General features: G+C 57.3%; 1 protein-coding gene across 1 annotated transcript in view; it reads left to right on the plus strand.

Moving 5' to 3' along the window:
* Positions 1–12722, plus strand: part of RUNX3 (RUNX family transcription factor 3) — a 64736-nt gene that overhangs the window by 25512 nt on the left and 26502 nt on the right. Inside the window, exons 3-4 of the mRNA XM_019981146.2 lie at positions 7803–8080; positions 10021–10177. Of these exons, the coding sequence (XP_019836705.2) occupies positions 7803–8080; positions 10021–10177 (435 nt within the window). The remainder of the gene's footprint in view (positions 1–7802; positions 8081–10020; positions 10178–12722) is intronic.

A 12722-nucleotide genomic window follows, 5' to 3' on the forward strand; every position in this document is an offset into this window, starting at 1 on the left:
AAGCCCCCGGTCTCCTCAGAGCCATCGGCCTCTGAGATTAATTAAGGCTTCACAAGGACTGACAGTCATTAGAACCTTTTTGGGGAGGTGGAAAATCCCTAATGGGACTGGCTGGGCCCGGGAGCCACTGGGTGGGCGGGGGGGTGGGGGGCGGGAGGAGGGCCTGCAGTGGAGAGGAAACTACCCTGGACCGGAGTCAGTGGGCGGCGGTGAGAGGGGGTCCAAGGCTCTGCCCCTGGCCTAGGCTGTGACCTTGAGCAAGACCCTTCCCCTCCCCAGGCCTTGGTTCCGCCCCTTGATAAACGGGAGATTTGGATATGCTATCTCAGAACCCTGTGGAGACTGACATTATAAAATCCTGAATCCTGCCCACAATTCTCATGCCAGGATTCTAATTCTATTCCATGACTGTAACTTCAAGCATCTGATTCTGGTCCATGAGAACAGAGTGTGGTAGTCAGGAACGTGGGCTCTGCAGCCAGTCTGCCTGGTTGGAATCTGAGCGCCACAGTTTCCCAGCTGTGTGTCCTTGGGCAACTTACCTAGCCTCTCTGTCTTTGGTTTTCTCACCTGTAAAAGGGGGTGATAACTGTACCTCTCCCATAAAAGTACTGGGAGGCATGGATGAACTTAACTGCCATCAGTAATGATGAACAATGCTCAGAAATGTAATCGTGTGGTTGCAATCCTATCCCACAAATTGGTTTGGCATACCGATTTCTTGGAATCCCATTCTTGCCACCTGCTTAAGGTTTGGAGACATGTTGAACCTGGAAACTCTCCTATCTTTCTTCTACTCTGCAAGAGGAAACAGCCACTCAGAGAGCCCTTTCCCTCCATGACTGCCAGAGCTGAAGCCCTATGGTGGGACTAGGGGAGGGCCATGCTCTTCCCGGAAGCCATCTTGGGCTGCAAGACACTGGGCTCTCCTCTGCCCCCAACAGAAGAGTCCTCTGATTTGATGGGTCCAAAAGCGGGTCATTTGGCACCCACCCATTGCCGTGGATGGAGGAAGGCCCTGTGACCAGCCAGCAGCGGGGAGACAGAGCCCAACTCTGCACCAAGAAGTCATGTTAGAAGGGTCTTTGAAGGACTTCCCTGGCAGTCTAGTGGTTAGGACTTGGCAGTGGCCTCGGGTTCAATCCCTGGTCAGGGAACTAAGATCTCACAAAAACAACAACAAAGAAGGGCCCTCAAGACCTTCTTGTTTGAACCTCTCAGGTTCTGAGACCCAGAGGAAATTAGTTATTTACTGTCTGAACCTCAACTTCCCCATCTGTAAAATGGAGAAGACAAAATCTCAACCCTGCAGAAGCATTGTGAGGGTTAGTGATAACTGAGGTAGCACCCCCAGCACACGGCAGGAGTCTAATCAATTAGGGTAACTATTCATCATAGACCGAAGAGCTCTGCCAGAATTATTTCTGCTTTATAGATGACCATGGGCTTCCCTGGTGGGAAGCTCAGCACTAAAGAATCTGCCTGCCAATGCAAGAAACAGGGGTTTGATCCCCAGGTCGGGAAGATCCCCTGGAGGAGGGCATGGCAACCCACTCCAGTGTTCTTGCCTGGAAAATCCCATGGACAGAGGAGCCTGGCGGGCTACAGTCCATGGGGGTTGCAAAAGTTGGACACGACTGAGAGACTAAACAACAACAACAGATGACCAAAGAGAGGAAAAAGAGGGCGGTAGGAAGACCAGATCCGGGGGTGGGAGCCGAAGCCAGAATCCACTTCCCCGGCCACTGATGGGGCCACCTCCTCTCCTCTGGCCAGGCTTGTGCTAAGACCAGCGCCCTGCCCTCCTTCCACCCTCTCCCTTTTGGAATCTGGGCATCCAGATGCCATGGGCATCCTTGCAGGGAAGCATGTCATTTCTCCTGGGGCAAGGGGTGGCAAGCAGCCGGGGGGTGGGGGGTGGGGTGGGGTGCAGTGTGGTTCTGGCCCAGGGTTCCACCTGCGGGGTTCCAGCAGGGTGGGCGGAAGTCAGGCCACCCCACTTTGGGGGCCACGCCGTGCTGCCCCCAGCCTTGCCAAGTCCTCTTCTTCTTCGGTGACACGGCTTAAGTCTCTCCCCATTCTGGACCTCAGTTGTTCCTATCTGTAAATTGGGGACTACAGCTGAGTCAGCCTCCTCTCAGGTGGGTTAGTTCCGAGGTGAAAGGAGAGCGGGCAGTGGGTGGGCCTCAGTGGACAACTCCTGGAGCCCCTTCCCTGAGTCCGAAGGGTCTGCTCATTTCCCAGTCCACAGCTATTTAACAGATGTCATTGCCTCTAGCCCCCCCCACCCTTTTGCAGTGAACCGTCTTTCAGTATCCATCCATATGCCGGGCTCTTCCCATTTCTTCATTTAACCAGTGCAAGGTCGGAGGGGGTAGGCAAGGAATGTACACAACCATTTGGGTTGCCTCCTGTCCAAATTTTGAGTCAAACTGAGCTTTTAATCTGGTTCTGGTCCTCTTTAGCCCAGAAAACCTTGGGCAATGTTCCTTTTCATTTAAACTGGCGTTAACACCTACCACAGACAATTGAGGGTTGAAAGACCACTTCAAACCCAAACACAGTGCTGGTACATGGGAACGTCTCTGCTGACGTGGCTGTTACTGCTTTTCCACTTTACCATCCAGGGGACCAAGGTTCAGAGAGATGCAGGCCCTGGGCAAAAGTCCAACCAGCCAACGGCAGAGCCTGTAGCTGTGTCCTACCCACCGTCTTCTCCCCAGCTCCTCTCAGAATCTGGCCCTTTCCAAAAGAAAAAAAAATCTACAATTTGAGAGGACACCTGTCTTCCTGCTCCAGTCCTCTCAGCAGAAGCCTTCCTGAAAGGCTGCCCAGGGCGGGTGGCCTCAGAGCTGGATTCTCTAGGGTGAAGGCTCCCTGCCCTGAAGGTGACAACCCTTCAGCCACATTATTGTCTTTCATGACCCTTTCTCACTAATTATATATGTATATTTTATTATATAAATATTAATATTCCCTGGTGGCTCAGACAGTAAAGAATCCACCTGCGATGCAGACCTGGGTTCGGTCCCTAGGTTGGGAAGATCCCCTGGAGGAGGGCATGGCAACCCACTCCAGTATTCTCGCCGGGGGAATCCCCATGGACACAGGAGCCTGGCGGCTACAGTCCATGGGGTCGCCAAGAGTTGGACACGGCTGAGCTACCCCCACTACCGGATAGCATATATATTAATATTAAAACTTACATATGTGTAAATGCATATATCTGAAATAAGGATGCAGACAAGCCCTAGTTTAATTAGCACAGTTGCTTTCTTATTCTTGCACATAGAACAACTGATGGTATATCTGATTTGGTGAAGCACAATACCCGTCCCCTTCAGGTTGTAAAATGGAACCATCAGAACAACCTCCGTTCACAGTAGAGGAGACTGAGGCAAAGCGAGGGACAGGAATGTTCCTCCTGGAGTTCCAGGGCACAAGGCATGAAACAGGTTTCCCTATGGTTCCCTCTGGAGTGGGGGTGTGGAAGCCAGGTTGGGAGACGTCATTAGCTTCTAGCTGACAGTCCTCTGTGTTATTCACTGGACTAGGGCTCCTGGGAGTGACTCCAGGGAATAAAGGGAACAACCACCTCCCGGGGAGGGAGAGGGGGCTAAGGCAAGTTTCAAGTTAGGAAAGTGTTTGCCTGTGGGGAGGTAGGGGGCGGGACCAATGGGTTTCCGGAAGGAGGGTCTGAGAGCCCAGGGGAAGGTGAGTCCTCAAGATCAAGACACGGGTAGTCCTATGGTGGTGGCTGAAAACCCTCCTGCAAGCTGCCTCTGCCTGGAGGCAGTCCTTAGTTCCCCTGGGGACCCCACCACCACCTCCAGGAGAACCATCCGGGACAGGACCACCATGGACCAGGCTCTGACTCGGCAAGCTTTAAATGTGAGGACTGGATATTTCACAAACAGAAAATGTAAGGCCCAGAGAGGGGAAGGGACTTGCCAAAGGCCGTGTACAAGGGGTGATTAGGACTTATTTTTGAGCATAACAGTACCAGCTTGCATGGATGGAGCACCACCTATGTGCCAGGCGTGTGCCAAGCACTTTACGCATGATTCTAAGAGACCACTGTTATTACTCCCACTTCACAGAAGAAACAGATGAGGCTTGGACAGTTTTAAGCAATTTACCCCAGATCACGGTAGGTGGTGGAAGAATTCAGGCAGGGGAACCGCAGACCCAAGCTCCTTCCACAGCCAGTGAACCTCTTAGAAGGTTTTCCAGAGCATCTGCATCCACTACCTGCCACAGACGGGGGATCCTCACCCCTCCCCAGGCACTGGGACTCCCTGGGAATCAGACTCACTCTCAGAAGCTCTCTGGTGGGAGGGGAGACACGTGCAGGCACCTCACTGCCAGGAACGCAGCTGAAGCCCCTCCTAAACACCCTCCAGCAGCAGGAACAGGGCACCCAACACGGGATCATTCTGACTCCCTCCCCCTGGGGAAGGAGTGTCTCCCAGAACCCGAACTCTGCAAGGCCCCAGGTTATGTTTCTATTTACCTAGCTCTGGGCCAAGGTAGGTCCGGACGTCCTGGCTTCCTCTCCCTGTTGCAGACAACCTGGCACGCCCTTAGATGGGGGCTATTCGACAGTGTCTGTCGATGGGTCCCAGAGAAGAAGAAGGGATCCCTGTCCACACAAGATGGTGAAGGGAGAGATATCTGTGGGCCCCAGGGCGGGAAGTAGATTTCCAATTGAAACTGTCTTTTGAAAATGGGGAGAGACAGGGTGGGGAGAGGAGAGAGAGGTGTGATGCTAGGTCTGTCAGTCTAGGGTGGGGACAAAAATGGGTTGGTCTTAGGTTGAAATTGGGACCGAGTTGGTCTGTTCTTGTGTGTGCTCCTCCCCCCTGGATTCCCCCGAGAACAGGACAAGACTGCGCACGTCTACCAGAGAGAACGTTCTGCAGGGGGTCAGAGGGTGCCGGAATGCTCCGAGGTCTGAGATAAGGCACATGCGTCCACGTCCATGGGGGGCGGGGAGGGCAGCCTTCGATCTACCACAAAGCCACTGGTTTGTCCGATATGTGGCCGCACAGACGGTGAGGAATCGGGTGGGAGGGCGGCTTGTAGGAGCCGGCCGGTGGCGCCTGGTGCACATCTGTGCCCAGAACCTCCGCGGCTGGCAGAGTGCAGGCGTCAACTAGCGGTGGGTCCCGGGACTGCTCCTTGCCCCGCGGCCCCGGCGATCTCCGGCTGGGGACCCAAGTGTCTACAAACCCAGGTTTCCTGGTTCAGGCGCCCACCGGCAGCGAGCGCCTTTCTCTTGGGCTGGAGCCGTGCGGGCACTTGTGGCCAGGTGCTAGGACCCACAGGAGTCCTATCCTCAGGAAACCCATTTGTAAACCGGCCGTAGGACGAGAGGGAGAAATCAGGCGGAGAGACCAGGAAGGGAACGGCTGCAAACCAAAACCACTCAACAAATCGAATTTACAAACCCCAGATGCAGCGGGTCCTGACCTCCAAAGCCGCTCCGGGGCAGCACAGAGTCACCCGCCCTTCCTGGCCCCGGGCCCTACCTGGACAAGACAAGGTGGGCCTTTGCAGAGGGAAGCTCCCAGAGGTCGGACGCCCCAAGGCCCCTGTTCCTCACTTTCCTCCAGTTCTGCAGCCAGTGCCAGCGCTCCAGAGAGTGTGCAGGCCCCTCCTGGCGATCTGCAACTGCTAAGTACAGGCTCTATAAAAAGGTCCAGCGAGGGACCTTCGTTGTCCCCGCTCTCTAAATGGTCTGAGGGGGACTGGTGTGAGGCTCTGACAGGGCTGAGGACCAGCTCTCCAGGTGGTCGAGGTTGGGTCAGGTTGGGTCGGTCTATCCTAGACCCGATACAGGGCTTGATTTCGTTTGGCAAAGACTAAGTGGCCCTCGATGGGTCAGATCCAGGGCGAGATCTTGCTGACGCCATCGGATCCTATGTTTCTCCGCTCGCTCCCGAGGCTTGGAATCCGTCGTTTTGCACCTGTCCAGGGCCGGAAACAACGAATATCCAACCCGATCTCCAAAACGGCGGGCAGACTCTGAACGCGTTCGTTTCCCAGACTCCAGGGGGTCCATCTGGGGCGATAATCCAGAGCGAATGGGGGCTTGATCTTTCCAGTCCTCCTTCTCTGTGTAGCCAGTCCCTAGGCCCGCTATCCCGGCGTAAGAGGCTGGAGAGGGGATCGTTTGCCTGTTTTGACTCCGGGAGCGGTTGGGCCACGCGGTCGGGAAAGGGGAGAAGGGGAGAAGGAGCGAGGACCCCGGGCCGGCGAGCAGAAGGTGCCTCGGCAGAGCTGTCTGCGTTCTTGCCGCAGGGCCAGAGCGCACTGCCCGGGAAGACGTGGGCGTGGACCCGCGTGGGCCAGTTTGCATACACCGGGTGGATGAAAATTCCCTGCTTTGGAAGCCGGGGCCCTTATCCTTTGCAGCCTTTCCCGCGCGTTCTCTGCACGGTTTCCTTCTCATCACGAATTCTGGTCCTCTCCTACGAAGCAGGACGGCGTTTACATGCCCGCGGGGGGTTGGGGCTTGGGGGTTGGGGGAGCGATGGGGGAGTGGAAACGCTCGCGTTTTTCAGGCACCGTCGTGTTTTTCAAAGAGCCATAGGCCGACGACGCAGCGAGGCCTGCGCGATCCTGAAAGTCATTTTTGGAGGGGAGAGCGGAGAGGAATGGTGTTACTCGCCCCCACGCCGATGCGGGCACGGAGGGGACACTCTTCTCCCTGGCCCCGGGCCGCGAGGAAAGTTGCGCACGGCTCAGTGCTGCAGAGGCCTCTGGCTGGTGAGCGTCATCTCGTGTGCGGTGGAGTTTCTGGGGTCAAAATAATTTGCGGGACAGGTAGGGGCAGGGAAAAGGCACTCTGGGGCCGCTACCCGCTTGGTGTTACCGGACTTGAGGTCCGCCCCCCCCTTCCCCGCGCAGTCCCCATCTTGGGGGTGGGGGGTGCAAGCTTCACAGGCCGAAAGCAGCTGGAGCTGGGGAGGCCTGGCTGCCGGCGGCCGGGAAGGGCACCCGAAGAAGCTGGGGGTGGGGGGCGGGTGGCGGCAGGAAGGACTAGACGTTTTAAACAAATTCTCAGCCTCGGCTCCAGCTCCCAGAACTCTGCAGGAGCCCAGGGCTGTCGCGCAGGGAGTCGGGGGGCCCAGACCGGACCCCGGGCGCCCTCCCCGGGCGGAGCCTTCCGCCCCTCCCCGTTGGGCGGCCTTCGGCGGCCCCCGTTCCTCCCCGGCAAGCGCAGCCGAGGTGCCCGCGATGGGGGCTCCCATTGGCTGCGCTACGCGTCGCTCGGGCCGGCCCCGCCCTCGCGGGCCCCCGGGGGTACTAACCCCGCGCGGGCGGCGGCGGCGGCGCGGCCACTCGGTTCTCGAGGATTTTGTTCTGGGGCTGCGGCCGCCCAGTCGGTGGGGCGGCCGCGAGCGGGCTGCGGACGGCGGGCGGGCGGGCGGCGGGCCCCGCCGCAGCCTGAGCGAGGCCGCCGGGACCGCCGCGAAGAGCGGCCGCACGCGGGCCGCGCTACACCCCCAAGATGCGGGACTAGCGGGCCGGGCCAGAGGCGCGGCCGTCGGGGGGGCGGTGAGGCCTCGCGGCGGGCGTCCCCGGGCGCCGCCCCCCGCCACCCCACCCCATCCCACCCCACGCCCCGGCGCCCTGAGGCCCCAGCCCGGCCGCTTCTGCTTTCCCGCTTCTCGCAGCGGCAGCAGCAGCAGCGGCCGCGGAGGAGAGGCGCCCGCGCCGGCCGCCCCCGGGGGAGCCGAGCCGCCGCCGCCGCCCGCCCGGCGCCCTGACGGCCGCTGTTATGCGTATTCCTGTAGACCCGAGCACCAGCCGCCGCTTCACACCTCCCTCCACGGCCTTCCCCTGCGGCGGCGGCGGCGGCGGCGGCGGCGGCAAGATGGGCGAGAACAGCGGCGCGCTGACCGCGCAGGCGGCCGTGGGCCCCGGCGGGCGCGCCCGACCCGAGGTGCGCTCGATGGTGGATGTGCTGGCGGACCACGCGGGCGAGCTCGTGCGCACAGACAGCCCCAACTTCCTCTGCTCCGTACTGCCCTCGCACTGGCGTTGCAACAAGACGCTGCCCGTCGCCTTCAAGGTGAGTGCGGGGGAGGCCCTTCACCCCCGGGCGGGAGGACACCGGCCAGGCAGCTCCGGGCGTCTCCGCTGCAGGAGTCAAAGCCCCGGAAAAGGGAGGGGAAGGGAGGCGCCCGAGAGACCCCAGGGGTGAGAGCCCGGCCGCCGGGCCCCCCGGAGCTTTTGCGCGCTCCACCCGGGGACTTGGGCATACACTCTAGAATGCACCCGGCACGGATGACTTTTTAAGGGCTTTGCCTTCTTCGGTCTTGGGGTGGTGGAGAAGAGGGGCCCTGCGGAGAGACCGTTGATGCGGAAACGGGCGGATGGGGTTTCGCTCTTCCCCAACCGGATCTCTCGGATACAGCCCTGCGGGCAGCGAGCAGGGCAGAGAGGAGCCCTGGGACCCGGGCGAGGACCCCGGAGGCGGGGTGCGGAGGGTGGGAGAGGGCCTACCCTCCCCTGCCCGCACCCCTCCTCCTGCACGGCTCTCAGAAAACACTTCCTGCTCACACCGTCAACTCCTGGCTTCTGAAATTTTACACCGGGAGGCTCCAGGCCGTGATGGGGGGCCCTGAACCCTAAACGATTGCTGGCCGGGAACCCGAATGTCAGACCGAGATTGGGGGAGGGGGGCGGTGCGCTCCCACCCCTGGCAGCCCCTAGTAGCCATCCCGAGGAGCTTTTTTCTCTTTGCTGGGGAGTAGGCGACTGTTTCATTTTCATTTTTTTTTAAGGGGGCAGCGAGATGAAACGAAAACGCCTTGGTTTTCCCCTAAACCTCTCACAGCTGCCGTGAGAAAGGGCAACGCAGGAAGGGCCAGCGGCTGGGGGTGGCGGGTGCCCGAGGTGGCTGGAAACAGCGGCTCCTGGCAGCCGAGGCCGTCTTCGGTCCCATTAAGACGACTCCAAATTGGAAAAAGGGATGAGTGGCTCTTTGAGGTCTCCCGGGTGACATCTTAAAATACCACTGGGGAAAATCTCCCGGGGAGGAGGGGGAGGGGGAGGCCCGTGTGACTTTAATCCTCAGATCGGAGGTTTTACTGTCACTTGGAGCTTAAAAGGAATCTTTGAAATTAAAAGAAGACAGGATGTTGACAGGAAATCTGGCCTTTTTAATCAGACCCCAAACATTTTCTCCTTGAAATTTTTACCATCTGGATCCCTAGTCCCTGCACGCGGTGGCCACGTTTAAATGGCTGTGACTGCCTTTGCAGTCTGATTTCCTTTGCAAAAGGCATCTGCCTCTCCACGCTCCTTGGGGCCTGGGGTGGGGAAGACTGTATTAGAGGGGCATCTCCACCTTCATTTTGCAATTCCCCAGCAGGTGCATCCTCCTGCTATCAGAAGCCCCTCTCTCACTTTAAAGGGGATTTCTGGGCAGCCCCTCTCAAAACAGCAGTTTGTTTTGCGTTTTGCATTTTCCCTGCATAACGAATTCAGGCTCTGCAGAGGCAGATAAACTGGGCCTGGGCCGCATTTCGGGGCCCCATTTCATACCCCAAAGGGCTCTTGCATTAATTGAATGTGGGGGAGCAGTCCCGTTATTGTTGTTGTTGATATTATTTTCACTCAGAGTCTCGGTTGCTAGGAGCATGTTGATTCCTCTTTTGCTCAAGCTGAAGGGAAGAGAGGAACTGCACCCCAGGACATAGCGGCTGTGCTCATTCCTCGCTTTCACTTAGGTTTCATTGCATTGAAAGGATCAGTTCTTCGGGACGTGACTTAACCAGTTGATGTAGGATTTGGGTGTGGAAAGTAGAGATTTTTGCCTTCTGATTTTTGTGGTATTGGGGGTGGGGGCGCAAGTGTCTATCGTTTTTAAGCCTCTTCTCCACCCCCGCATTTGAAAAATCCGCACTGCGCCTGGGCCGTGTAGGGGAGCTGCTGACCCTGCCCCTCCCCTTCTTTCGCTGGCCTCTCCTACCTGCCTAAGCTGTCCCCCTGCCCCCGTGCCCTCAGGTGGTGGCGCTGGGGGATGTGCCGGATGGAACGGTGGTGACAGTGATGGCGGGCAACGACGAGAACTACTCCGCTGAGCTGCGCAACGCCTCGGCCGTCATGAAGAACCAGGTGGCCAGGTTCAATGACCTCCGCTTCGTGGGCCGCAGTGGGCGAGGTGAGCGGAAGGACGACTTTGGCGATGGCAGAGGCGCAGGGAAGTAAGCTGAGAACGAGGTTTTGGGGTCCTTGCAGAAGCCCTCGAAGCAGGTCTCCAGGCCCAGCTCTGTCCAAAACATTAGTTTGGAACTCCTTAAGGTGTTTCAGACCCTTTTGAAGACGTGGAGAAAGTTAGGGTCCTTGGCCAGAAAAGACACAGTTTTCTTCCCGTTTCTGGGGTTTACTAACTTGTGAAGCCTTCTGCGTCTCCCCTCTTTCCCAATTAAGCACCTCAGCCTCACAAAAGATGCTGGGAGATCGTGGACCAACAAGCTCAAAATGGGGCCTCGTGGGTCTTTATGGCGCGGCACTTTACTTAGAAGCTGGTTTAGACAAATCCTTGGTCTTTGGGGCCCCGAACACCCCAACCACTCTCTCCACTGGGGTGGAGTCTCCCCGACACTTTGAGGCTGCCTCTCCCCAGCTGTGGTCTCCCGAAGCCACAGTTTCGCCAGCCCCTTTGAACCTTAAGGTGGTTTAGAAAAGAAAAAAAAAAAAAAAAAAACGAATGCAGTGCAGGATGCTGGGTGCTGGAAAGCAGAGCTTGAAGGCTGCCATCTCCCACTCTAGAAACAAGGCTGGTGTGCCACCCTGCCTATCTGATCTTCCTGGGGCATTATGAGGGAAGGCAGGACCAGACGCCACTGTGGCTGCCGCCAGGGGCTATTGAGTGGGAGGCGGCTGGGACCTGAAACCCCATCATCACTTCTGGATTAAGAAATCCTAGAACCCCGGCCGGGGCGAAATGGAGACTTAAGGGCTTGCTGGCCCTTTAAGACCAGGCTGCCGAAAAGCTAAAAGCGGGGAGTGTCCTTTCCAGGCAACCAGCCGACCCCTCCAGCTTGTTAAGAAAGCTAGCTAGGTTCCCTCTGCTTCCAGTCTCCACAGAGGCTGAGGCAGAATTGTACTTTTCATCACCAATAAACAAGACCTTCTTAAGGTTTTAGTTCCCTCTGAGCCGCCAGCCCAGCTCGGAAACGGGCATCTGGGCACCATTTTTTCCTCTCCAGCCGTTCAATGTATACATACAAATGTCAAACATATTTTGACTTTTCAGCATTAATTAAAACCAGGGCATTATTTGCATGTAATAACTGTTTACTTGTTACTTTTTTATGAAACTGAAATAGTTTACATTCTTTCAAACATTTCCTGTTCCTGTTGGCTCCCTTCCCCACGCACAGATTTCTTTCAAACGTTGCCCTTAACTGGTTGCAGGTTGATGGATGGAAAATGTTTGCTTTTATGAATTAAGCTTTCATTGCTGCTCCTAATTAGTCTCCAAGCCCCCTTTGTCATTCCCAATCTCTCAAGCCTTTTGCAACTTAATCCCAGCCCCAGCCCCAAGTGGAGAGTCGGGCCACTGGTCGGCGGGGGCTCGTTCGGGTGCGGTTGGGTGCGGTTGGGTCTCGGGCGGTGGCCGGGTCCAGCAGTGGCTGTGGAGGCCCCCTAGAGCTGCAGCAGAAGGGGCAGTCAGTGCTGGGAGCCCAGCGAAGCGTCAGGAGTGTCCCCCACTCCCTCTCCTGGAAAGTGACAAATTGGTTATTCTGTGTGTTCCTGAGACCTCACCTGGCCATCCCCTCCAGTGAAAATTATTTCTTGGTAGTATTTATACCCACAGACCTGCACCCACCCCGCAAGGCCCACAGAGAGGGAGCTAGGTTTCCAAAGCATCATTCAGCCGCGGGCTCTTGGAGGAGGCACTGTGGAGGGAGGCTGGGATCCTGACTCTGGGAGGTGCAGGAGGTGGAGTTTACAAACTCCATTCTCTCTCCAATCTCAGTGGTCCTAGGAGGCAGAAGAGGCCTGAGTGGGAGTTCCGATGCCCATGGAACTCGATGAGCCTTGCAGACCTCGGAGGCTCATCAGTCAGCCTGGGCTTTGCGACCAACCAACCCGGTTCCAGTCCCAGCTCTGCTGGTGACTGGCTGGATAACACTGAGCAAATGGCTTACTAACCTCTGTGTGTCTCGGTTGTTGCCTCATCTGTAAAATGGGGCAATACTCGTACCTCCCTTGTGGGATTTCTTAGAGCATTAAGGAAACTGGTACTAGTGTATCGGTTGGCACCTGATGAGAACGGGATACAGGTTAGAGACTGTGTTACTTCAGGTGCCTGGGACTGGAGGAGACCTTTGAAGTCTCTTTGAGTGGTGACAGTCACTGATTCTCTGATTATGGTGTGGTTTGGGCGGGGGTGGGGGAAAACCAGAAGATGTGAATTGTTGAGTGGGAGAAGTGGAGGCGGCTGGCAGTGAGGAAGGAGGACACAGGGGTCCTGTGGCATGCAGCCACACCTCTGCTGCGCCCAGCCTGCCCATTGGGAAATTCCCTCCCACGAACGCATCGGTCGTTGACACAGACAGTTTGGGCCACGTTAGGAATCAGGACAGCCTGGGGTTTGGGACTCCAAGCCTTTCCCTGGCTCTCTGACTTCTGCCAGAACTTAAGAAGCCGGATGGAAACTTCTGTTCATCTCCTTGCTTTTTATCCCTTGATCCTGC

Source organism: Bos indicus, chromosome 2 (assembly GCF_029378745.1).
Source record: "Bos indicus isolate NIAB-ARS_2022 breed Sahiwal x Tharparkar chromosome 2, NIAB-ARS_B.indTharparkar_mat_pri_1.0, whole genome shotgun sequence".
NCBI lineage: Eukaryota > Metazoa > Chordata > Mammalia > Artiodactyla > Bovidae > Bos > Bos indicus.